This window comes from Protomyctophum bolini (assembly GCF_963924005.1).
Source record: "Protomyctophum bolini genome assembly, chromosome: 16".
Taxonomy (NCBI): Eukaryota; Metazoa; Chordata; class Actinopteri; order Myctophiformes; family Myctophidae; genus Protomyctophum; species Protomyctophum bolini.
Window position 1 is genome coordinate 35,634,316 of NC_137877.1, and position 27,915 is coordinate 35,662,230.

Consider the following 27,915-nt stretch of genomic DNA (forward strand, 5'->3'; position numbering starts at 1 on the left):
AATAGTTACACGTAATGATTATACATTTCAAACGTTCCTTCACAGAGATACTGAGATGTGATACTTTCCAGCGGTCGAAAGTACTTGCGCGCTCTGCTTGCGCACTAGTAGGCCATTTATGGCCTACTAGTGTGCAACAAGCAAGTATGCACTCGGCAGAGTGCAGTTCTAGTTTATATATAGTTTCATGATATAGATACTCCACTGTTACGCTCTTAGCTTACGCATGTTTCATGATAACTACTTTTTATAGTGATGTATGCCATGCTTTTTTGTTATTGCATAATGTAAATCGCTCTGGATTAAGAGCGTCTGCTAAATGCCTAAATTGTAAATTGTAATCATCATCATCATCATCATCACCACCACCACTGTATTACCAACTTGTTTTATACATACCGGTACCTAGTTACTTCACTAGTGCTCTTAAACAACTTTTAACCTGGCGTGCCTATTTATACAGTGATATGTAATATATAATTATATATATAATTATAATTATATATACCGGTATATATAGCTCTGTTGTGATGCAACACGTTTTCACTGTGATGTTGTGTAGGCCTAGTTCTGTTATTTCATGGGCTATTGGCCATAAGACAAAGTATTGCTAATTAATTTGTGACAGAGCCAGAGAGACTTCATTACTGTACTTCTTTCACCAGATGATCCAACGCAGGCCCTACAGAGATGGCGGGAGAACATCCTTCACCAGATGATCCAACATGGGCCCTACAGAGATGGAGGGAGAACATCCTTCACAGGTTGATCCAACACAGGCCCTACAGAGATGTAGGGAGAACATCCTTCACCAGATGATCCAACATGGACTCTACAGAGATGGAGGGAGAACATCCTTCACCAGATGATCCAACACAGGCCCTACAGAGATGGAGGGAGAACATCCTTCACCAAATGATCCAACATGGGCCCTACAGAGATGGAGGGAGAAAAGGCGAGAGAGGGAGTGACGAGGAAGGAGAGAATCCCACTCCAGGTTTGTGACATCATCCTCCCCACTGCTCACATCCAGACCAAACAGGGGTATGAGTCTGGTTCTCGTTTAAGTCGACTTTTCTTTTTCTTTTCTTTTTTTTTTCTTTCTTCCCTCCTCTCTCCCTTCTGTTTTTTTCTTCCTTTTTTCCCTCTGTCTTTTTTGGAAGAAAGTGGGAGGAGGGAAAAGAGAGGTGGCAGAGCTCCAGGATTTGGAAGTTTGTCCCATCCCAGCCTTGGAGTCCGAGCCACAGCTCCTTCTGGTGAGTGACCGAGAGGGTGTCTGTCTCCTGTCTCTGTCTGTCTCCAAACGTCTCCCCCCTCCTCCTCCCCTTCCTCACCCGGGATTGTTTTCTCTGCACCTCGCTTTACCAGTGACCCCACCAACGTTATTCTTCTCATCTGCATTCTCTCGGGAGGAGCTGGACTGTCCAGCAAGGGAGAAAGTACCCAGGAGGATAATGACCAACAGGCCAACGTGGTGTCGTCATTTAGCATAGCTGTTCTCTTCCCTTTTGTTTTTTCATTCATTCATTTTTTTAAACGCTAAACCAAATACTGTGGAATACAACTGCTTCAGCTCTTGGTAAGTGGAAGGAGAAGCTTTGGGTGTTTTATTACTTTCCAAAATAGAAAAAGCTTAAAAAAGAGAGACATTCTGTTCACTGCACAGTGACACTGACCTTGATTGAAGGCATGTGTGTGAGAGAATGACCACAGATGGCTTTCTAGTCTTAACTTGTGAGCATATGATGGGTGCTATAATCACGGGGTATTGAGACTTCTTTTGACATACAGTTGGTAAATATCAGACAGCGTGCGTTTAACATGTGAGTGAAGCCTGTATTTTGGTGTGGAGCAGAGTGGAAGAGCTGGAGGTATAAACCACAGTCAGGGCAAAGGAGGAGCCCTCTGCAATGTGTTTGACTCTGGTGATGTGGGGAGCACTGGAAACCAATGGAGAGGGGTGCGCATGTTTGCGTGTCTGTGTGTGTGTGTGTGTGTGTGTCTCTCTCTGTGTGTGTGTGTGTGTGTGTGTGTGTGTGTGTGTGTGTGTGTGTGTGTGTGTGTGTGAGATGCTTCTGATGTGAGATGCTTCTTCTCTGTTGCAAACTTTCTATTTACTGATTGGATTTAGAATAATTGTCTTTTGCACTCCATATACACTCTGTGTATATTCCACACAAAGATCCAAGCTGAGATACTTGAGTAGTCCGAGATCTATGAACATATAGGATAAGCATGATCGTGTTCAGGGATTGTCAGAGTGGGGCCCAGGGAACCTCAGGGGTTGCTTTAGGGGGTTCCAAATGAACTCTTACAGGTCTGTTAGTCTGAGAGTGTACAAATGGAACATTGGAACCAAATGGGCCATTCCATTTGGTTCCAATTTGTACATGCAGACGTACAATCTCATGGGGGTCCTTGAAATGACTAAATTGAACCACTGGTCTGGTTAGTTCTAAAGAAAGAAATCCTCCCTATGAACAATAAGATAACATTTACTGTATTAAACAGGGAAAGGTTCTTACAATCAGTGGTTGAATATACTGTACTGTACTGAGATATCCTCAGTACAGCAGTAGATGATCACCACACCCTCTGAAGTAAAGGCACGAGTGGAAAGTGTGAAGAAAGAGTGTTTTCCACACCACTGGCCAGATGGGCTATGGAAACCAGGGGAGTTTGGTCCCTCGGACCAACGAGCAGGGTGAAAAACCAGGTGCGAGCCATTAATCTTCAAACTCTCCTACAAGGTTGTCCAACTGGAGACAGAGGAATTCAAGTGTACTTTCGTGGAAATGTTTTATTGTATGCAATTTGTGTATTTTATTTTCCTCCAGTACTTTACTTTAATTTCATCTGCCAAATTAATTAAACTGGAACAATGAATGCTGAAAATGGCCTTAAATTATGATATTATGAGAGTCACATAGTTTTTATAGGTTAATAAGTCAAGACTTGATGCTGGTAGCCAAATCACAAATCAGGCTCGGCTCCAGGATGAAAGGACTGAAAATGCGAGGGGAGGGGGAACATCTCGTTTTTATACATAAAACATACAAAATAATACATAAAACTTAAACCGAGGGGACAGAATTTGCAACTGAGGGTCCTGGACAGATAACGCTTGTTTCATGACTCCTCCTTCAGCATAGACATTTGGGAGTTTATGTTTCATGACTCATCATGATCATTCCTTTCAGAAGGATGGAAGTAGAACTGATGGTTTGTTTCTTTGGTAATTGCCAGATAGACATTAGACATTTAGTCACCAGTTCTGCTGCAATACGTGCATGGTTAATTTGGGGAATATGGGATTTAGTGCAACACAAATGGCTTTTGCCGATTTATTTATTCACCAAGACTCTTCAGATATGTTTGTTTTCATTAGCCATATCAAATGCGTTATTACTGTACTGTAGGAAACAACCTTGCATTTCAATTTCGAGCTTTGTATTATATGAAAACAATAGGGCTATTTATTTAAGTTCTGATATACTGCATGCATGAATTTATTTATATCTTCCCCCCAAGTAAAGACATCATGGAAGTGGTTAATTAACTCAAAAGTATGATAGTATATCTGTGGCCATCTTTTAGGAATGCACAGCCTGTTGTTGACAGACAAAATATAATTAAAGACAGAGTTCATGACCTCAAATGTGTGACAAAATGTATTGCTCTGGAACAAAAATTGGCCTTTAGGTGGGCTGTAATTATTTTTTAATTACTAACTCATCTCACTCAGCTGTCAACATGGAACATGCATGTTTTTCCCCCCCTTTTCTATAATAGATTTAAGGTAAACATCTGCATTCCTAATGAATGTTGCAGAAGTGTCAAGTTCAACGTGAAATTCAGCCATAACCTAAGGCCATAGATTGACCTACAGCTGCCGAGGTGCCAGACAGGCTGACAGAGACCAGCTGTGTCGTTCTGGACCTCTGGCCTCCCTGCTGACTCCCCGAAGTTTGATCGATCCACCACCTCTCATCTGCACCACATGTGTCATGTGCTGATAGTTGGACGGGTTACGGTCACACCCTTAACTTGAACCCTAGCGTCACAATTCTAAATTCAGTAAATTCAGAACATTCAGAACAAACACATTCTGCAAAAATGGCAGATCTACAAGCTTGCTAATTACAATTTAGGCATTAACGACTTACAAAAAGCAAGGTAAACACAAATGCAGAGAGACAGTGCCTCAGTAAACTAGGATCACAGGTAAATCAAGAATCTACAGTATAGCATCATCAGCCTAAATAATGAATATACTATCAAAAATATGAAACTATATCAGTAAGACACCCTGAGGGTGAGAAGAGGTCACTGAAACAACAGAGCTTCTTTATACGGCACAGTTGAGAAGCAGGAGTTAAACTATTAATCTGATGTCAGTGAGGTCAGATGTAGAGTTGCTGGCCGGCTTCATGCAGATCTAGTATGTCAAACCATGTATCATGTAATTTGCATACTTAAATGGTTGGCGTTTGGAGGATTCCCTTGATTCCCCTGGAAAACGCTATGAACTGTGCGTAATTCCTTGGCCAAAGTCAGCATCGATGCTGACTTCCGGAAAAGGTGAACAAAGGGGCGGGGCTGAGCCCTCACTGACTTACCAATTTCAAATAGGACTAGCCCTCACATGAACGTGCACCTAAGTCAGTAAGGGAACGGATTGGAATTGGGCCTTAATCTGCCGGGGGCAATATGCATGGCAAAGGCAGATGAAGACTAGCTATGTATGCGAGCCTAGTGGTAGATGGCATCTAAGGGTGTATGGGTGGTTGGGATCTCAGTCGGTCCTTTGCTCTACATGTAAACTGTAAAGTGTCTTGAGACAACGTGTTGAGACTTTAATACAATTGAATTGAATTGAATTAAGGGTGGTAGCAGCAGCATTTTTCTATATATGATGATCACGTCCCTATAGTCAAAGGCTTAATTTACCCGGTCATTGCACAGTGGAAATCGCTGATCTACAAGCTCCCAACACGTTTATACGACAAAGTATAAATCAGGCTGTATAAATCACATTTGTGGCGCCCCCTATGAGCAGCACTTAACATCCGATTCCAACTTGGGATATAGATGGGATGTTGCGTTCATGTGTGGTTAGCTGTTAAGGAGCTCCTCATGTGAAGCTAATGTGAGAACGTGATCTAATGATCCCAGTGCAGGACTTGTGGCTTGTTCATGGATTTGTTGTGTTTGATGCCCGTGGGTGTGGACATGCTGGTGTTTATGTAGCAGAGATAAGTGACAAGATCTAGTTTGAAATGGGTGATAAAGTGATGCCCTTGTGGTGGGCGTCCAATCTAACACAGTGGTTGTTTTTCTTTTCAGCCAACAGGGGGATTGTGTTCTTATCGCTGCACTAGTGACACTTACTGGTTGAGAACTGGGGAAGAGTGTGAACCTCTGCACTGCAGGTGTTATACCGTCTCCTGAGCCAAACCAAACCTCTGCTTACTCGTTCACTCCACAGTCAGACCTCCAGCTTAACCCAGAAATAATTTTGGTCGAGACCGGTGAGCTCTCCAAACCGCGTTGCAGTGTCAAACTAGCCTGGAAACCATGACAAATCTGTTATTGCAAAAAAACCAAAACCCTAAAAAACTAAAAAAGGAAAAAAATAAGCCTCAGCAGATTTGGTCTGGCAACCCTATGAAGTATAGTGAGGGACCAACCAGGGCCCAGTATGCAAATATGGGGCAGGTTTATCACCAAGAGGCATTCTATTTGATCTGCCCCTTGGCCTTGGAAATGCAGAGATTCCAGACTAATATCTACACAGTGATATTAGTCATGCCAGGCTAGCGTCAAACAGACAGTGTTATGCCAAATTCCAATACTCCAGCCACTCCAGCATGGCAGTGTTACGGTAAAATTGGTGACCTGCTGAAATGTGACCACGATCTTGTGGATTTCACAGGTCTTTAAATACGTGGCCTAAATACAGCTACAGGTTGAACTCTGCTATTAAACAAACCACAATGATGTGATGTCTATATACATGATTTAATATGTGCTAATAGCACATATTTCAGCAGCAGGTGACCAATATCACCATAACACTGCAATGCTGGAGTGAGCGAGTGGCCAAGATTTTGCGTATTGGAATTCAGCTTTAGGCTTCAGCCTGTTCTTGTCCTGTCACCGGAAGTGTTTATTGCATATCTGTTCTGTTGGATGGATCGTCTCCTCTGGCTATGGGAGGGAAACCATGACTACATTGTCTGGGATATGGGGTCTTAAGAAAACATGTTGCAGACTTCAGAGCCATAGAGTAAGACAGAGTTACGACATTGAGGGGGCAGAAAACAGCCCGAACACGTGGTTCATGTACTGTAAAGTTTGTCACTGTAAAGTCTATAGACGCCAATGCACTCTGAAAAAGTCCGGTTCAGTCACTATTCGCCAATAGAAGTCTATGTAGAAGAGCCGCCATTGGTCTGGCCCCATGAAGTGAATGCCATAACTCTGTCTTAATCTAAGGCTCTGGCAGACTTCAAAGGGAAACTTTGTTCTGCGTGCTCTGTGCTCATATATGAAAATGTACACATAGCGTGCCTGCATGCATGTGTTGAATGGGTTGAGGGTGAAAGTCAAAGCAACAAATTAAATTATTTATATACTGTTTGTCAAACAGCTCTGTCAGTCCAGCTGGATTGATTGCTCCTCCTCACTCGGAGGCGGAAGTCACGGGACTAAAGTGCAAGTAAAGAACGCGAGTGGAGTGTGGAAGTCGGGTATTGGAATTTGGCCTCTTGTGAAAATCCTCTTGTCAGGTGACAGGAAGTGGCTGGAAGAAATGTGTGGTTGTCTACACCCTCCACAGACCTCCCCTGCTACTGTGTGTGTGTGTGTGTGTGTGTGTGTGTGGGGATTGAACCCCAGTCTCCCACTCGCCAGACTGACACACAACCTGTCGTGCCAATATGGCTGAGCTCGATTGGCAGGGCTGTTGTGGGCCGGGTCTTGGCTGAGTGCTACACATGCATGCATAGAGTATGTCTGTGAGAGCATGCGTACTTGAGTGAATGTTTTTTGTGCGTGAGTGCTGTGATGTGTATGGGAGTACCCGTTTCATATCTTTGTGTTCTGTTCACACAGTTTACAGGGTACTGTGTTTTTCTTCTATAATGGGACAACAGAGTCTCCTTATTTATCACTGGGCTGGTGCATATTTGCTGCTTTATACTAAAACCATTTACAAGGGACTGCGTGGACGCCGTGGGTGAAGTGTGTGCTGGTCACAGCTTGATTTGTGGATCTTTTACTGTCACACTTGGCAAGGGCACTGAGTGTTAGAAATGTAATTTGCTTTCTATTCTGTATAACTGTGGCTGCTCATTAATGACAGAGACTGTGTGTGTGTGTGTGTGTGGTCTTTGCCTGCTTAAACGAAGAACGTGTGAGGTCCATCTGTAAAATGTGGTGACAGCGTTCATGTTCTGTAGAGCTGACTGCCAACCACTGACTGTGAAGAGGTTTTGCTGACAACCGTTCATAAGATTTGTAAAAAAAAAAGAAAAAAGGAAAAAAAGGAAAACTGCTTATCTGGGGTAGTTACTAATGTGTCTTGCTCAAGGGCAGTTCGCCCCTCGCCCAGTGGGAGCCAACAATCAAACCGGAAACATTCCAATTCCCAAGTGGCCACTCTCTACCTCCTGAGCCACTGCTGGCCGGAATACAAACGTATTCTCTATTCACATGAATATGATATTGACCTGGAGTGATTACATAGAAACAGTAGCTCTATAAACCTGGTATGACCCACAAGATATCCTAAGGCTACAGTATACTTGTGCAGAACATTCCCATATGGAACATACAGTATACAATACAACACTGAACCACATAGGTTTACATTAGATTATAGCACTTTACATGTGACTGAAAGTCGCACGCACGCACGCACGCACGCACGCACGCACGCACGCACGCACACACACACACACACACACACACACACACACACACACACACACACACACACACACACGCGCGCGCACGCAGTGGGAAAAAACATGTGCGTATGGCGTATCGAAATACAAACAATCGTTGCATGTTGAAATCGCAGACACCTCTGGAATTTCCCTCTAATTGCATTAGAACGGTTCAATCTATGTGCGTCATACCGTCATACGTCACGCCAGGAATTGATTTCAAATTACATGCCCTCATTTTCAAAGGTTGCGAGTGGGAGCATGACGTACTACACATGCATACATGCATGAATGTGCCTGGCTACGTGCACAATAATATAATTTTAGGTTAAATGCGAACCGTTACCGTCCCCTGGAACCCCGAAATTACATCCCTGAAGCCACTGTTATTGAATCAGTAAATAATACAATAAGAAGTTTAGTGTGAAATTTCAACTGATGACATCATCGGCATAATTTGGAACCATCAACAGTCCACATCAAAGACACAAGCCAAATTCCATGACTCAGATTTCAACCTCATCGAATCCTCCGTCTTCTGTCATGAGACATTGGTGACCTGCTAGTATTAAGTGGCCATCTAGTGGACACATATGTCAGTGTCTGTCCACAAAATGGTCACATATTTCGTCAGGTCACTTATTTCACAATAACGCTGCCATCCAGGAGGATATACAGTATAAAGCAGACACTTCAATATACAAATGATTCCCGAGCGTGGTATGGCTGCGGCTCACCGTTCCAAGAGATAGGTCAAATGTGGAGAACAAATCTCGCATCCAGCAATGAATGTATGTGAGAAATAGCAGGACTAATCTTTAATATTGGAGTTTGGACAGTGTGTAGACAGAAATGCCATATAGTGAGCTTGAGGAAAAATATATGGAGATGATATTGAAGATGTTCCTTCAACTATACTGGAATTTGCATATTTATCCATCTCGCTGTCAACAGAAAGATGCTAAATATAAACCTGTAAATGTAAGAATGTTCACAGATTGCAAAGCCTCCCAGGGAGGGCATCTATTGCTGTTAGCGATCAAGAATAGCATGTTCCTCACACCTTACTTACTCTTGATGAAACTTTTCATAGATGAAAAGAAGCGGCTGGTGAACTCCATATGGAGATGCAGTTGTCTAAACCCTTCCCATATCAAACAGAAGGAGTTGGCACTGACAGGAACTCTAATTGGGGAGACATTTTTGCAAGTGCAAGATTGTGATATTTCTCATGCTTAATTGTCTTTCTAAATCGGCCTCCTTGTGTCACTGTTATCTTGGATTCTTGGTGTGTGTTTCCTGAGTGCAGTACAGTACTGCAGTGTGTTTCCAATGTTTTTAGTCAAATGTGAGATGTGAGCCACGGCTTGTGATTGGCAGACAAGAGTATACAGACAAAGAGCCACTAAAACAAATGGCACAAAAAAAAATCTGAAATAGAAATATCAAATGTACACAGTCTGTATCTGTAAAGTGTAATCCAGTTTCATAGGATGTTTAGACAGAGGGTGCGCTGGTGGCTACTGGTGACAACACCAGGAAAGACTGTCAACGTTATCACCTCTTGATACCTGACTGAACTGAATCCTCTTGGGTACTGCAGAGAACAGCCCCTCCTCGGTGGCAAGAGTGTTTATTTTACGGTGGGTGAAAGCACATGTTGTCTGTCACACTTCCTTCAGCTGGAGGTCCTGTCTGGGTTCAGTATCACACTCCAATCCTGAACCAGAACCCCCGACATTCCTGAAGGTTTGTTTGGGGCTTTTTATCTTGACATTCAGACGAGGGACTTGCCCGTCTACAAAGTGAGGACTCATGCAGGGTTATTGATGTTACCACAATAGGCATTCTCATTCAGAACGAGGTCTGGATAAACAGTGAGCGAGGTAAAGTATAAACAGACTCCAGCTTCACCCACACTGGTGCATTTTATGCAGCAGTGTTTATGCTTCCTTATTGCCTGGTACATGTGGCTGGCTTTGGTTCAGCTTCCCTAAAGCTTTGAAGGATCTGGTAAGTTCAGAGAGATGCTGGACTTAGAACTCACAGACGACACTGATTATGTTTCCACAACCAACAAGAGCCAATAGTGATTAGTGATAGCAGACAGTATAGCCTACTACAGTATAGCCTCATTTAATCTGTCAGGTCAGACTTTCCTTCCACCCAGCTTCTTGTTGAAATAGCTGCAATGTTATTCTTAATTAGGAACTGCAAATACTGCTTGAATGCTGCATACTGTTACTGTACTGTATATGCCGTAATCAATTGAGTTGTATTTGTATTGCAGTATGGATGTCACAGCTATAGTGCAGGTCTTAGTTCCAACCTGCAGGCAAAACTGAAGGATGACGTATGTAGTCTCAGTGAAGGAAAAAAATGTCACTTTCCACTTTTCTGCAGTACTTTCCATACTTAGCCATTCTGTAATGTATGAGTCATTTCCTCAAGCCAACTCATAAGTTAATATTTGCTCTTGTGAACCAAAGGTTTCATCAGAACATCAAATGCACTCAATGTAAGCTTAATATGCTGGCCAGCTCTCTCAGCACTATCCACTTATGAGTACATTACTGATAATATCTCAGTCAACCACAAGAGGGCAGTGGTATGTGTACAGTGAGTCAGAAGGAGTTCGGAATCGTAATCATTGTCATCATCACTACACGTATCTTCATAAACTATAAATGAAGAAAACACATCCTCACCACCAACTTCACCACCCAAAACACGTCATCCTCACACTACTCCTATTTACTTCACATCAAAATAGACATAAATATAACATAAAATCCAACACTTTTCTCACCATAAACGTTGCAAGTGCTGTTCATGCAGTGCCCTGGCACATGAGGCTGCCAGCACACAGACTCTGTGAGGCCATCGCAGCAGTTTAAAAAGGCCTGTTCTTGGCCTCTGCCATGGGGCTCTGGAGAGATTTCACTCTCCATCATTAACTTACTGGTTAATGGCTCCCTGGTTATGGGCCATGTGTGCCAACCCAGGCCATTTCTTGTTTAGTGTCTTACTCTGTTGGGTGCTGCCGTTTATTTTCTTATGTGAAAATGATGAAAATCCATCCCCCTAATTGTTGTGGCTGCCAGGCCCCAACTGTACATTTAATTGGGTTCATTTGCGTTGCATTTATACGGTCATGGAGGACTATGTTTGGGGTGCTTTAATAAAAAGCCAATCTCAGCATGTAAAGTTCAGCTGTTTTTGTTGCTGTGCTGTTAAAAGGTGTGCAGACAGAGGTCCAGCAGCTCGCATGGCCTCTATATTAACTGGGAGGTCTGTACAGAGGGTTTTGTACTGGGGGCACCAGGGGCTCTGCAGTTCTGATGTCCTTACAGTGACCTTCAAGTCCAAGTGACTCTGGAGGTGTGCACACTTAGTATAGGGGTGTGTGTGTGTGTGTGTGTGTGGGTGCGTGTGCTTGTATGTGTGTAGCCATGTTGCAAGGCGCGTGCGCGCGCGTGTGTGTGTGTGTGTGTAGCCATGTTGCAAGTAGCTTGGTCAATGTTTATAGATAGCACACAGCAAAGCATGTCTGGATGATAACCAGCTGTGTTTGTGTTTGCAGAGATCCCATTCATTCTTAAGCTTTGACCTTTTAGCCCAAATGATATAGCAGTTAGTTGCATGTACACGTTTAATATGAAATAAAGAAATAATGAGTGGGAATGACAAATAAATAAATATTAAAAAAATGATATACACACGTACACATGCACGTTCACTTGCATGTATGTTGATATGCAGTTCCTTTGCAAGCTTTAGAGTCAGCATTATGATACATGTTTCTTCTATCTTCTCCATGGTTACTTAACATTGCAATGGAGTAATAAGTGACGTAACGAAGGTAGAGTAAACTGATGCCGTTCCACTCCAACACCACTCCTGAAAACACAAGATTTTCTAAGATGGAAAATCGTCCCACTGCCAGCGGCGGGTAATTACTAATGTGGTTTGGCTGCTTGTTTAAACAGGTGGTTCTAATCAGACCACTCCGGTTTTCAGGTTTGCTACCGACCTGCTAGTCGAATACATCGCCCACATTGCTCCACAGCGGGGCCTCTGGGGCGCTCCTCTCGGGTGCGTAGCGTTAGTCCGACGTCCCTAATAATCCAACATCCATAAATCCGACTATCCAATATTCAAACCATACTACCGGTAACCCTATCCACACGCGGAAAGCCACGGGTGAGTCTTAACCGGCCACGTAGTCAGACTAACAGGATGTCGGACTAACACGTTCCCCCCGCTCCTCCCAGAGGTGACCGTGATACAATATTGTGTCAGTGATAGAACACTGTGTGAGTGATAGAACAGGTGTGTTCTGAACACTGTGTGAGTGATAGAACAGGTGTGTTCTGAACACTGTGTGAGTGATAGAACAGGTGTGTTCTGAACACTGTGTGAGTGATAGAACAGGTGTGTTCTGAACACTGTGTGAGTGATAGAACAGGTGTGTTCTGAACACTGTGTGAGTGATAGAACAGGTGTGTTCTGAACACTGTGTGAGTGATAGAACAGGTGTGTTCTGAACACTGTGTGAGTGATATAATCAGTGTATCAGTGTCAGTGGTAGAGCAGCTAGGTGTAAAACTGTGCAGCTGCATGAGGCTGAAGTAAGTCATAAAACATCTTTCTTAGACAAATACAGGTGGAGCAACACACAATCAAAACAAGTGCTGCTGTTATTGCTTTAAACCTTGAACCCTGCAGGGTATTTGCTTGTGCTTGGTGTTGATGTGGTTAGCGCTGCAAGGCCGTTTACTCATTCCACTTTTGAACAGCTGTGTGGAGGCTGGGCTGGGAGGAGACTTCATTTTTCTCTCTATGATGGAGTGTTTAAGATTAAATTTAGCTCTGGTGGCCCATTGAAGAAGGTTACACAATGTTGTGCTGCTGCTGAGAAATAAGCAGTGACACCAACATAGTCCATGAATACAGACATGCTTCCAATGATAGACCTTCAGGAAAACCTTCTCTATTGAATGGAATGGAAGTTATGTGGGAGAAGAAGATGGTCGCGGTGGTGAACTTCTTTTGAAACATATAATTTGCTAGTTACCGACATGGGGAATTCCAACTGTAATGGCAAGACATTATAGATAAAGAAATCACACCCGTGTGAAGTGAGGGGTGCTCATCTCATTCTGGCCAATCACAATTTGCGTCCTCACTTTTTTCTTCAATGTTTGTGTTTACACAAACACTGGTAGAAAAACAATGTTTGTGTTTACAGAAACCCTCAAAGCTGGTCATAGGAGGTGCTAGCGTCCCTCAACAAATACATATCTTTGGGTGTTTTTAGTTTTTCCTTGTTTTCTTTTTTAGAGATGGTTACAGTTTGATATTTCTTATCTGGGTATATTGTGTACAGTATGTTTTTGTGCATGGTGGCACTCTAAATGATTAAGACATAACTTTTTAAACCAGCATGGTTTAAATATTTAGCCTTCCTCCACCACCTATTAAATCATTTCTGTTACATTTTTTTTCTTTCCTCTTTATTAGCGTTTTAAAATATTTAATTTATATGATTCCACGTCGTTTTACGTGTTTACCCGTGTGTGTGAGAGAAACAAGACAGTGATTCCTAAAGCTTGTAGATATTTAAATTGTAATTGTAATGTTCTTGTCTGACAGATTCTCCTGTGTGGTGCTGCAGTGGTAGAAGATGAGGAAGCATCGGTTATCAGCGCTGTGCGCGCTCCTGTGCGTCCTGATTGCAGGACACGTCCGCAGACTTGATGCCCAGGATGGTAAGTTCACTTCAACTTTTTCTTTCCAGGTGAAGAAAGCACAGTGTCACTGTCGCATGGCGACCTTGTAGGTCCAACACTTGGACATACAAGTTCCATTTCCATACTTGGAAATGGAACTTGTATGTCCAGTGGATCCAATGTAATTATTTAGTCACAAACTCTTTAATACTTTTCATTGATGATTACATTTACTTACTGGCGTCCCTATTTATGGGCATGGCATTACAGGCAAAACAAATCTTCCAAAATAGCAGATCTGTAAGCTCAAACTGTGTTACATTGCACATTGTAACACTTTGTGAGCTTGCACTGTCATACAACAAAGTACAGTATAAAATATGGCATTCATTTATAAAAAAGAAAAACTAAAAGATGAAATGTGGAGATACAAGGTTTCTACCCGACAGTGTATTTTCATCAGATGACCTGAGATATCAAGACTGTCAAATCATATTTCTTTTCAGTTTTCAACAATGCTCACTCTCTTTACTTCAATTGACCCAAACGTCCATTGATCTTATTGCATACAGTAGCCTACTTGAAGGGCATCATACTGTTATATGTACTATTCAAAGCAATGCAGAGATCAGTGAGAAGAAAAATTAAGTTATTCAAGTGCATTACAACTATTAGATTTTTTAATTAGATATTTAACAAGGCAATAAGAAAAACAAAAACAACAACAGTGTGCCTTTGCTGAGCATTGTTGTTGAGCTGGGAACGATGCTCAAATCCCTTTTTTCTCCATGAGACAGAATATGTTCAGGTACAAAGTACGGTTTACAGAACAGAAAATCACAAAAAAATGTATATTTAGTGAAAGATCAACCAGACATACAGTGTCTAGAAGAGTAAAGGAAGCAAGTCCAGTGGGATGCTTTGGATTCTTGGCTTCAGTATTGAACAGCAGAGAACAAAATTATGCTACCAGATTCCAATCAGATTACGGTTGCATTCATAAGCAATGCTGGTATTTGGCAGCAAAATGAACCAAGACGAAACATTCATTCATATCACTGGACTTGGCTTTTGTAGTTGCTGAGTGAAAAAGTCCTCAAAACTACGGATTTTCTCTTTTGAAGATTGTGCACAAGGGCTGCCTGCCGATATATACTTTCTAGTGGATTCGTCCTGGAGTATTGGACAGGAGAACTTTGAACATGTCAGACAGTTTCTGTACAGCGTGGTCGAAGCCCTGCACGGGGGCAGCAGGGACCACTTTAAGTTCGCCCTTGTGCAGTACAACAGCTCGCCCCGAAACGAGTTCCAGCTTAATACCTACGCATCAACGCGGGGAGTCCTGGCGCACATCCACACCATGACCTACCGTGGCGGTGGCACCAGGACTGGCCTCGGCCTGGACTTCCTGATCGGGGCTCACTTAACCATGGCGTCGGGCAGCCGTGCTGCAGAGGGAGTGGCCCAGCTGGTGGTGGTACTGACCGACGGGCGCTCCCAGGATGATGTGACTGAGCCGGCACAGGTGCTGCACCTGGCGGGTGTGGAGGTGTTCTCAGTGGGCGTCCAAGACGCAGTGGACTGGGAGCTCAGGGACATGGCTAGCACGCCCCATGACACTCACGTGTTCAGCGTAGACACTTTCCCGGCCTTGCGGGACATAATACAAGATTTAGTGGTCGCACTTTGTGGTGCAGTGACCCGAGCAGGGGAGCCTCCAATGGCTATCGAGGCCAGGCAAGTGGGACAAGGTGGGCCAGGTAACAGAGAGGGGGCCTGTGTCACTACCATACTAATGTGCCCACATGTCCAAGAAGAAGCAGCTTCATGTGGCCATAACAAGAGCCGATTATTAACACACTTAAAGGACGACTTCACACATTTTCAACCTATCTTTATATAATTGGTCCTCACTAATTTGTCTGTTCACTCTGTGTCTCAGGAGGGCTGTTGCACAGTTCAGAATCCAGCCTACCAGTAACATCTTCGATGGGGAATCCAAGCCAATAGAAACTGCAGGCTTTCTATTCATGGAAAGTTAGCATGCTATAATGGAAGCCGTTGTTCTAATCTACATCTGAAACGATGATGTCACTGATAGGCGGGTTTCTGAAGTGTCAGATGAAGTGTCAGCCCTCCTATGAGACACAGAGTATATCATTACATTAGTGAGGACCGATTACATGAAGATATGTTGAAAATGGGTGAAGTTGTCTTTTAAGGGTATTTTAACCACAATAACCCTTCTTCACATCCACCAGCAACATTAACATCACTTGTTTTTGTTTGTCACCAATTTAATACCTCCATAATATTTTATTAAATCACACAGTTTGCATGTGATTGATACTGCTATTGCATCTCAGATGAGGGTTTAAGATGACAATGACGGCTGCAAAGGTGTGTCTGTGCAAAGCCAGGTCACAGGAACTTCTGGACACTTGAGCATGACCTGAGATCATCTAAGTCATGGGAAAAGTCCAATGCTTGTTATTACAATAATTAATGAATTGCTTATTGGCAAAATAAGCAGTATACGTTACAAATATATAACAAGATATTTGTAAACACATAGACACGCACGTATGCACGGGCGCACGCACGCAAACACACGCAAACACACACACACACACACACACACACACACACACACACACACACACACACACGTGAGCAAAACCCTCACGGAAATCTAGTGTATGAACTGACATTTCTACCAAATCTCACGAGGAGAGAACCAGGTGTCAGTGACTCCTTCAAGGACGAACGCTCCACATTAAGTCAGCAAGCTTTTAACAATAGCTAACCACCCACCACTGCTTGTGTCTTGTGTGTGTCTTCATCAGTTACTGTCTCTAAAACTGTGTTAAATATGTGCAATGTTCTATAACTGGGACAGTGATGAAACTGCCTGGATCCATCCTTGGTCTGCAGCGGAGTTGATTTAGGAAATACATTGAACATAGTGTATAACTAGTCTATAACTTCAATAGGAGTGAGTATAATAAACCACCATATACTGATAAATATTGATAGTAATCAAGAGATTATACTGTTGGTCTAGTGTGCACACAAATCCAAATGAACACCTCTTCCATTTATCCATTAATTTGCAGCAGAATCCTGAGTTTTAACTCTAATTTAGACTCAGGATTTTGCTGTATTTGCAGAAGGAGTGTGTGCATGTTCTGGTAGCAACAAGCACTCGCTGTCCCTCTGTATTTTGATTTGAATACAAAGTAGGAAACTGCAAAGCAGCAAGGATGGACCACAGTGCCATGACTGGTCAATGTACCTGAGGTCTGTAACATGAGTCTGCATGGAGTGGCTGAACTCAATGGAGATAGGGCAAGGGACAGGTTATGTATAGTTTATACAGTAGTTATGTGTACAAAATATGAATAGCAGACCTAATCCATAGCCCATGGTGTGTTACTCAAGACTACACTACATTAGAATACTTCTATTTCCATTTTTAGATACACAATACAAGTAATACATGTAATATTGTATTTATAACCAGTATTGTTTATTTCACATGAACACATTACACTTTTATGATGGGTGCCAACTTATTCAAATTCAAATTCAAAGTTAAAATCTACAAAATATACCACGTGTAGAGAGTACTCTTAACCACACAAACCACTAGGGTTCTGTTATAATAGATGAACATTCAGCGAATATAGGTGAATATTCTGCAAAAATAGCAGATCTACAAACTCACAACGCAAATGCCTTCTGAGGTTGTAGATTGGCCATATCACTATTTGACGCACTTCAAATATATAAGGTGATTAACTCAGAGAATAACTTCCTCACTCCTTGGTTCAGCCTACATGCAGTATAATGTGCTTTTGTGATGTTTTTATGACAAATTGTGTTCACTATGTATGTTGATTTACACATGCAAAGAAGTGCTAGCACGTTGTCTTGTTTCCTCTCTTTCTCACTGTTGTAACGCTTTCACATGTTGCATTTTGTTTTGTTTTGTCTCTCTCTCTCTCTCTCTCTCTCCCTTTAAAGCACAAGAATCAGCCGACCTAGTACTCTTAATCGATGCATCACAGAACGTTGGAGCTGCAAACTTCCCCCGTGTGCGTGATTTGGCTTTGAGAATCGTAGAGGGCCTTGACGTGGGCAGGGACACTATTCGGGTGTCCCTGGTCCTGTACAGCAACGACCCAGAGGTTCAGTTCTATCTAAATAGCTATGACACCAAAGCTGCCGTCATGAGCGCTCTGAAAGGCCTCACTTTCTCGGGGGGTGACGAGTCAAACCTTGGCGCGGCCTTGGAGGAGGTGGCTGAGAGCCTGTTGAGCCAGTCAGCCGGGGGCAGGGCGGAGGAGGGCGTGCCCCAGGCTGTGGTGGTAATCAGTGCTGGGTCATCCACCGATGATACCGGTGCAGGCGACAGGGCCCTTAAACAAGCCAACGTTCTGACGTTTGGTGTGGTGGTCGGTAGCTCTGCCACCGCTGATCTGGAGACAGTTGCAACAGATAAGAGCTTTGTTCTGTCAGCCCCCGATTTCCGATCGCTGGCAGGTATGGGTGACCAGCTGCTCCCATACATTAACGGGGTGGCCCAGCGCACCATTGTCGTTCAGAATGAGTTCACAGAAGGTATGTAACTTTTCTGCAAACGGGGTGGGAGTTGGTGGTGGGAATGGTGGTGGAATGGGGCTTCTTGCAAAACACGAGAAAGAGGTTATATATGAATCTTGTAATGTGCCAGGTAAGAACTGTTTATAATTATATTAAGGTCCACACACAGGGAGTGTTCATTTATGAAGTTTGTGAGTAGATCCATACAAAACAAATAAACATGGTCAATTTTACACATCAAATAATCAAATAGGTAATCAAACTAGGTAACTAGGTAATCAAATAGGTATAATGTTTGATGTGAACACATTTTCGGATAATTCAATCCGTCACGCTCCTGATGTGTAAAAACCTTACCATCATTGCTTTCCTTTCTTATTATCATTTTGCTTCATCCTGGAACCCAGGATTTTTCACATTTCATACTCAGTATTTAATCAAAAACTGTTAAAATTTAAATAAAATTACTTCCAATATAAATAATGATTTTTATATTTACAAAGAAGACTACATCTATTTAATGAATTACGTGATTTCTCTTCAAACTATATTTAGTTATCAATTATTTTTAATACATTTAATTATCAATAGAATCTTCTTTCCTATTTTAGAGGACAAACATAAAGGAATTATATAAATTTTTTCTATTGCTTGAATTCCAGCATTGATGCAACTTTATGTTGTCTTTCAGCGTTGGAAGTTGGAAAGCGAGACATCATTTTCCTCGTTGACAGTACGATGGGGGCCACAATCATCAACTCCATGCGAGAGTTCATCAGGAGGTTTGTTGATGCCATGCCAATCGGACCGGATGAGGTGCAAGTGGGTGTTACTGGGTTCAGTAATGCCCCTCGACTGGAGATGGACTTGAACACCTATGGCTCCAAAGAAGAACTCACTGCTGCTTTGGGCAGAATCAAGCCCAGACCCGGCCAGACAGTGAACATCGGTGCTGCCTTGGACTTTGTGAGAACAAACATGCTTCGAGCTGACAAGGGCAGCCGTATTCAGCAGGGTGTGCCCCAGCTCGTGCTGCTGCTGACCAGCAAAAAATCCAGTGACAGTGTTGACCAGCCTGCCGAGGCCCTCCAACGCATGGGGGTTCTGACCCTGGCCGCAGGTTCTAAGTCTGCTGATGAGCAGGAACTGAAACGGATTGCCTTCGATGAGAACTTGGTCTTCATGCTGAAGGACTTCCGCATGCTGCTTCGCAACCCCAAGATGATTATTTCACCACTTTCCACTCTGACGGGTGTAGTGGTGCCAGAAGGACCCACTGAGACAGGTATGCTCCAACTATCCTGTGGTTTCTCTAGGTCAGTGGTTCCCACATGTTTTGGTCGAGACCAAAAAGATAACTTATACGCATGTATTCCCAGGACCTAAACTATCGAAAATAGATGATTTACACAACACGTCTTAATGTGATTTGTTGTGAGCTTGTAGATCTGGTATTTTCACTACATAAAAGTAAAATAAAAAAACATTACATAACTTACATGTTAACTTAAGACAAATGTTTTTGTGATTAAAAAAAATGAATAATTTGAAATAATATAGCTGCAAGCAACGATAAAACGGGACCAAGCAATATGCCCCTTTAGGCTGCTTAACATCGCCACTTTAGGCCACCCAGTGGTATTGCAGCTGTCCGTACCCCAACCATACTGACAGACGAGGCATAAGTTATGCCTGTTATCGCTGCTTGCAGCTATATTTTGTACAAATTTTCATGTACATAGATAGTGTAGAAGATTGTGTGTAGAACAATTCACACAAATTGCTCAACAATCCTGGCAGAAAATCAGGTTTAAGCGTTTTTCAAACAGTCATGCTGTGTAGCTTAAGGGTTCCAAAGGTTTTCAGACTGCGAACCCGCAACGTAATCAAATTTGAACTGGGGACCCCCCACCCTGACCAGCACGAATTGTAGGCATTACATTTCTTTGACTCTGTTCCACAGCTAAATATTGTGAAAATAGCCAAATTACAAGCTCACTAATGCAAGGCGTTGTGAGCTTGTAGATCAGCTATTTTCACAAAGTTTGCCTTGGCTCTTTCTTACGTAATATTTGACAATTTGGCCAATATGGTATTAAAAAGATAATTAAATATTAACTTTAGAAATGTGCAGATACCCTTTATACAATTATATTGTATGTTAGTTTGTTTACTGTTGAGCTATAAACAACAATGTTGCACATTAAGCTAATCATCTGGGGACCCCCCCAAACCCAACCCCCAATTTGGGAACCACTGCTCTTGACAGTCATTCAACTCTGATGAGTGTACACATGTCCATTTGGTTCCAGTTGTACACTCTTTGGAGTTAAATTAACCTACACAGGTTGATTAGTTATCTGTCTAATTTCATGTAGAAAGATGATTGGAGGCCTGGGCCATGGCTCAGTGGTCCAGACACCTTGGCTGGTAATCCAGTCTGGCAGTGTGCCGCGGGTTCGACTCCCAATCCCGACGGCCTTTACTGCATGTCTTCCCCCCATCTCTCTCCCCATTTTCTGTCATCCTACTGTCTGTCCCTCCATAAAATAATATAAAATAAAGGCAAAAGCCACAAACAAAAACATTTAGAAAGATGATTGGAGATCTCCGCCTACTGATATGTCTGGTGACATCTAAATTCAATCTGGGCTAAAACTGGGTTGAAACAATTAAGGGAGAAAATAAGTAATTGTATTGTAGAACCAGTGACCACCAACGACTTTGGAGTGTAAATTGGGACAGTATCAGGACAAAGCAGTAAGCATATATTTGTTATGGTCTCTGCTGTTCTAGTCTAGTCGTAAATTATATTTCCCCAGATGTATCAGTATCAGGCGAATATCTCTGTTCTCTGACTGTCTAGATACATGGAAACTATCCTACATCTAACATTTCTTAATTAGAGCATTAATAAAAATAAGTAATAGTTTTGTGCTTTTGTTATTGTACTGTGAAGTGTGAAGACAGACAGAAATCATGTAAATCCAGGTGATATGTGTTGTAGACAAGACACATTGATGGAAGTTACAGGATATCCCAAAAGAAAAGAACTCTAATCCGAGGAGAGTGATATTTGAACATTTGTTTTGTGCTTTGTCTTTTCCTTCAGTGGTGGAGATTACAACAGTACAGACTCAAAGAGTCGTCCGTGACATTGTGTTCCTTGTTGACGGCTCCAGTTATGTGGGAAGCGGAAACCTGCCATACGTGAAGGAGTTCATGACCAGAGTGGTCAACCAGTTAGAGGTGAATCCTGACCGAGTTCAGATTGGCCTCATGCAATTTGCTGAGCGTCCAAGGATTGAATTCTATCTGAACACCCACCGTACTAAGCAAGAAGTGCTGGATGGTATCAATAATCTCAGGCTGAGTGGAGGCTCAATCGTGAACACGGGAGCTGCCATGGAACACGCCCTGACCAACATGTTCCAGCGTTCTGCTGGGTCACGGAAGAGGCAGGGTGTCCAGCAAGTGCTGATTCTGATCACTGGTGGCCCGGCCAATGATCAAGTCAAAAGTGTTGCAGACAAAACAGCTTTGGCTGGAGTTCTGACCTTCACAGTCAGTTCTGGACAGGCAGATCCTGACTTACTGAGTGCAGTGGCCTTTGTTCCAAACTTGGCTTACCATGAAAGCAGCTTCTCCAGCTTGCCAGATGTTGCTACCCAAATCTATACACCACTGATAACAGTTGTTGGTGACACAGAACAGACTGTTGGTGAATATGAAGAAACTGGTGAGTTTTACTTTTATTGTAAGACAAGTACAGTGAGTGAATGAGGATTTTGTACTGATCTAAACCTCAAATCACAACGTGCTGAATATGAATAGTTACATTGTCACTATGTGCTTCTTTTCTTTCAGTTGTCACAGGAGCTGAGAGGGACGTTGCCTTCCTGATTGATGGCAGGGACAATGTTCGTGCTGATTTCCCCTACATCCGGGATTTCATCACCAGAGTCATTGAGCCACTTGATATTGGAATTGACAGAGTGCGAATTTCAGTTGTCCAACACAGTGAAAGGCCAACTCCCAATTTCTACCTCAACACCCATCAAACCAAAGATGATGTGCTCAGAGCTGTAAGTGGTTTACAACTGGCTGGGGGGAGAAGCCTAAACACAGGAGCTGCCCTGAACTTCATGAAGGACACCATCTTGTCTGAGCAGTATGGCAGTCGTGCAGGACAAAATGTTCCCCAATTTTTGATTGTTCTGACTGGAGGCAAGTCAAAGGATAGTGTGAAAGAACCTGCTGGTGCCCTGAAGACAGATGGAGTGGTGCCATTTGGTGTTGGTGTGAAGGACGCAGACCCGAAGCAGATTCAGGACATTTCCCACAACCCCGCCTTTGCCTTCAATGTGAAGGAGTTCAGTGAGCTTGACACTGTCCAACAGCAGCTCAATACCTATGTGAGCCTTCCCAAGGATCAGCTACAGACTGTCATAGAACAAGGTAAGCAAAATCTGTGTTGTTCGTCTTGCTCCATCTGATGCTTCATTCTTGGCGCCGTACCAAGGTCAAGTGTAACACAACAATGCCTGTTGTTTGTTGTGTCTTAGTCCATAGTGAAACAGGTGTAAAAAGAGATGTTGTGTTCCTGCTGGATGGTTCTGATGGCACAAGAGATGGCTTCCCAGCATTACAAGCCTTTGTTAAGAGCATAATTGAGAGGCTGTCTGTGGGTGAGAACAGAGACAGGGTCTCTTTGGTTCAATATGCTGAAAAGCCAGAGGCCAATTTTTATCTGAACTCTCACAAAACAAAGGATGCCATTATCAATGCCATAAATAATATGAAGCACAAGGGTGGAAGGAGCCTCAATACTGGGGCAGCTCTTCAGTTTGTGAGACACAATGTCTTCACCACCTCCACGGGGAGTAGAAGACTAGATGGTGTGCCTCAGGTGCTGATTCTTCTGAGTAGCAAGCAGTCCAGAGATGGTGTTAAAGGACCAGCTGTGGCTCTTAAGGAACGTGGAATTGTCTCCATTGGGGTTGGAGTGGGAAATGCCAGTCTCTCAGAGATGGAAATGATTGGTTTCAACACTGGTTTTGCATATAAAGTCACTGATTTCTCTGAGTTGCCCTCAATCCAGTCACAACTTGTTGCTACACTCAGCATGTCAAAAGACACAGAGGTCCTTGTGCCCTCTGCGGTCCCTGATTTAACAGGTAAGAATTTCAATACATGGCATACAATATTGTTCTCTTTCAAAGAGCTGTGCTCTGTTCTTTCCCTCCAGAATAGCCTGCATGATTTTGCAGATTAATAAAAGTTTATTTTGTATTATTTTATTTCCTTCCCATTTTGTTTCTGATTTGTCTGCCTGTCTTTCTTTCTTGTATTGCTATGATGTTTCCATCATTTCCATACATTTCTTTTTCATTTGACCATTGGTGGATGAAATGTGCCTCTCCTGACATCTTTTTTGATGAAAAGATGGTTCCTTAGTAGTTCTGTTAGCAATTATTCTTTCAGAAGAGTGGCTGGAGCAACCAACCCTCAATTTCCAGCTTGTCACTCATGCTGATATATATGCATGAGCATTGTCAAATACGTTCTTCTTTCTAAAATGTTCTCCAAAATGTATTTAAGTCTTAAACAGCCAGTCCATTTCTATCTATCACGTAGTTGATACAGATGGCACCAAAAGGGACATAGTGTTTCTCCTTGATGGTTCAGATGACTCCAGAAATGGACTGCCAGCCATGCGAGAGTTCATCAGAAGAATGGTAGAAGAGCTAGAAATCGATGGGGACAATGTCAGAGTAGCTGTGGTGCATTACAGTGACCGTGCCACAGCTTACTTCAACTTAACTACTCACCAATCAAAAAAGGCTATCGTCTATGCCGTGAGAAGCCTGCGCCACAAAGGAGGAACTCTGCGGAACACGGGAGCTGCTCTTCATTTCGTCAGAGACTATGTGTTTTCCACTTCATCTGGGAGCAGACGCCTAGAGGGCGTTCCTCAGGTTCTGTTTTTGTTGACCGGCGGGGAGTCCAGTGATGACGTCACAGACACTGCATCCAGCCTGAAACATCTCGGGGTTCTTTCTTTTGCCATTGGAATGAAGAACGCCAAAGAGGAAGAGCTTTGGAAAATTGCCTACTCCTCCAGATTTCTTTTCAACCTGACTGTCTTTGGTGAACTCTTGTCTATACAGCCAGAGATCCTTGCATTTGTCCAGTCAAAAATGGAAATTGAACCCCCCACCATTATAGGTAAGACATGTCATTGATTCAAGATTGAGAATCAAGATGACCTCCTTAGATGCCATGCATTTATACTATAGATAACTGGTCTTAAAGTTTGATGGTTTTAATGAAACTGCATTATCTTTTGGAAGAAAATCAGTCGATGAGTTTCATTGTCCTCAAACTGCTTCATGCATGTGAGGACACAAGTTTATTGTGTTTGCATTCCTTTTGGCCATTTCTTATACATTGGAGATCCTCTCTTGAATGCTTGACATCAACGAATGTTCGCACACTTTAATCATACGCTCTTCCTTGAGCCAATGATAATCGTATCATTGACTGAATATTGCCAGTTGCTCATAGGTTCTCTTTTGTCTCATATATCTCCTCTTTGTCCCCCTTTAATTGTGGAGAAGGGGTGTTTTTCCTTATCTCATAGCTAATTTCAAGTGTTTCAAACAAGTCTTTATCTAAAATGTTTATAAATATTCTGCCATTGTATTGCCATTTTCTTTGCATGAACTGGTATGTTGTATATAAGCATGTGGTTTGACGTTAAAACAAGCATAATATTGTGTATCATTGCTGAACAATGAATGCATTTAGTAGTTCAAAGATAACGTATGTTGTCATCTTAATGCTGAATGGTTCCTAAACAGGTTCTTTCCATTTCTCCCCCTAGTTGAATTAGATGCTACACAAAGAGACATAGTGTTTCTATTGGATGGGTCAGATGACACTAGGAATGGATTCTCAGAGATGCGAGATTTTGTCCAAAAAGTGGTAGAGACCCTAAGTGTTGGAGAGAGCAAGGACCGTGTCTCTGTAGTTCAGTACAGCAGAGAGCCACAGACCCATTTCAATCTCAACACATACATGGAAAAACAAGACCTTCTTAGCTCCATCCGACAGCTACAGCATAAAGGGGGCAGCCTCCGTAACACTGGAGAAGCACTCAACTATGTGAGGAATAATGTTTTTGTTGAGTCCTTGGGGAGTCGGCATCAAGAAGGTGTCCCCCAGATATTGATTATTTTGAGTGGAGGGAGATCACAGGATGATGTTGCACGTGCTGCTGCAGCTCTTAAACAAGATCACATTGTTCCATTCAGTGTAGGACCAAGGAGTGCAGACTTATTAGAGATGCAAATGATTGCACACATCCCTGCCTATTCATTCTCTGTCCCTCGGTTTGATGAACTTCAGAGCATCCAGCAACAACTTGTGTCATTTGTGAAAAGAGTGCCTCGTCAGCCAAGACTTAAAGCACAAAATGTATTGGGTAAGATCTTTTAATTTTTATTCTGTCTTTCTCACCTTTATGTTTGATGTGTGAAGATGTTTCCTGATATTGGCCTCATTCAGTGTTTTGTTGTTGTCTATTAACAATCCATATTTTAAGATTGAGAATTCTACTCTAACTGAGAGATCTTGTCTATATAGTTCTTGAATCCATAGAAAAAGCTGAATCTGTTGGACGGGATATTGTGTTTTTACTGGATGGCTCTGATGAAATGCAGAATGCATTTGAACCAATGGTTGAGTTTGTTCAGAGAGTGGTGGAGAAACTCGATGTGAATGAGAACAAAGATCATGTCTCGGTGGTTCAGTACAGCAGAGACCCAGCTGTCCAGTTCTATCTGAACACTTACAACACACAACAGGACGTTGTTAAAACTATACAGGGTCTGAGACATAAAGGAGGCAGACCCCTCAACACCGGGGCAGCCCTACAGTATGTCAATGACAACATCTTTACTGCCTCCTCTGGAAGTAGGCATCATGAGGGAGTCCCTCAGATTCTGATTCTGTTGACTGGAGGTCGGTCCAGCGATGATGTCAGAAATGCTGTTACAAATCTAAAAGGAACTGGTGTGATGGCATTTGTGGTGGGACTAAGGAATGCAGACACACTGGAGCTTCAAACTATTTCACATGAGCCCAGTCAAGCTTTCTTTGCCTCAAACATAAATGATCTCGCAGGCCTTCACCAGCAAATATTGTCTGCCATTGAGAAAGCCGAACTGCCTGCAAGTATGCCATCAAATTATGGTAAGAGCATAACTATCACAATAGTGCTTCCCAACCTAGGGTCGGGTGGGCCTAGTCTATTTGGAGATTTTTGGAGAAATTTGAAACATATTGCATTATTTTTCTTACTTTCAACATCTATCTGTATGTTGTCAGTGTGATATCAGTCTAACTTGTCATACATAATCTATTATCGTGTAACTCCTGCAATGTACCATCATTGTGAAGCACATAAATAACATTGTTTAACCACATTCAACCTGGCATCCCTATTTTGGGCATGTCATTATATGGTCAGAAAACGTGAACATTAACAAAAAGAAGCAAATATAGCAGATCTATAAGCTCACAATGTGTCACATTGCATTGTGAGCTTGACGGGCTATTCTCACTATTCGTCGTACGAGAGGTACTGTACATACCGTATGTGTGTGCGTGCATTGGGAGATCTCAGCTTTTGTCAGATATAAGAGGGGGGGGGGGGAACCACTGCCTGTATAGAATATACAACACATTGATATTGTGTTCACGATCATGAAGAAAAAGAAAACTTCCATCAGTAATAATCCTTTGGTATGACTGTTTGTATTGCCACAGATAACAACAGACGAGATGTAGTGTTTTTACTTGATGGTTGTGATGATTCCCGGAGAAGATTCCCTGCCATTAAAGACTTTGTGCAGAGAATAGTAGCAAACCTGAATGTTGACACAGGCGAAGATCGCGTGTCTGTGGTCCAGTACAGTGACACAGCGGAAATCAATTTCAATTTGAAATCATACTCAACGAAAGATGATGTCCTCAAAGCAATAAGTGATTTAAGTCACAAAGGAGGATATCCTCTCAATATTGGAGTGGCTCTACAGTATGTGAAGGATGGAGTTTTAACCCCTCTGTCCGGAAGCAGACATCTTGAGGGGGTTCCACAGATACTGGTGCTGCTGAGTGGTGGACGATCTGGAGATGACATACTGATCCCTGTCAGAGAGTTGAAAGAGTTTGGTGTCATCTCAATTGGCATTGGTACGGCTGATGCAGACACATTAGAGCTACAGACCATATCTCATGAGCCTAATTATGCCCTCTCTGTCACCGACTATGAGGACCTTCCATCTGCTCAGCAGGATGTGTTGTCATTGTTAAAGGAGGCTTCATACCAAACACAACCAACCGCTCCCACACAAACATTTGGTAAGATGTTCTCTGAATCCTGTTCCGTAAAGGATGGCTTTATTATTTAAATCATTGTCATCCCTGCTTTGATTGAATATTTCTCTTGCATTTTAAGTCAATGTCTGACAGGACTGTCAGGACTGTAATTAAAGCTGACAGGGACCATTTGTTTACTTCTGCAATTCTTTGTCTTCGTTGCAGGTTCTGATAAAAAGGAT

At 42.6% G+C, this 27,915-nt stretch overlaps 1 protein-coding gene across 1 annotated transcript; it reads left to right on the forward strand.

The window, feature by feature from the left end:
• Nucleotides 1-1,252: 1,252 nt before the first annotated feature.
• On the forward strand, nt 1,253-27,789 carry LOC308330930 (collagen alpha-3(VI) chain-like). The gene is made up of 10 exons (XM_080785999.1): nt 1,253-1,579; nt 13,608-13,723; nt 17,711-18,307; nt 18,981-19,574; nt 21,402-22,028; nt 22,157-22,747; nt 22,855-23,466; nt 25,176-25,775; nt 25,937-26,545; nt 27,122-27,789. The coding sequence occupies exons 2-10, from the start codon at nt 13,639-13,641 to the stop codon at nt 27,763-27,765; spliced, it is 4,959 nt and encodes a 1,652-aa protein (XP_080642125.1). The 5' UTR covers nt 1,253-1,579; nt 13,608-13,638; the 3' UTR covers nt 27,766-27,789.
• Nucleotides 27,790-27,915: the final 126 nt, after the last annotated feature.

What these genes read in the sequence shown, in the direction of transcription:
- LOC308330930 (XM_080785999.1), top strand. Translation starts at nt 13,639, where the DNA reads ATGAGGAAGCATCGGTTATCAGCGCTGTGCGCGCTCCTGTGCGTCCTG. An exon ending in AGAAGGACCCACTGAGACAG is followed by an intron (nt 19,575 to 21,401) that starts GTATGCTCCAAC and finishes CTTTTCCTTCAG; the next exon opens with TGGTGGAGATTACAACAGTA. An exon ending in ACAGACTGTCATAGAACAAG is followed by an intron (nt 22,748 to 22,854) that starts GTAAGCAAAATC and finishes GTTGTGTCTTAG; the next exon opens with TCCATAGTGAAACAGGTGTA.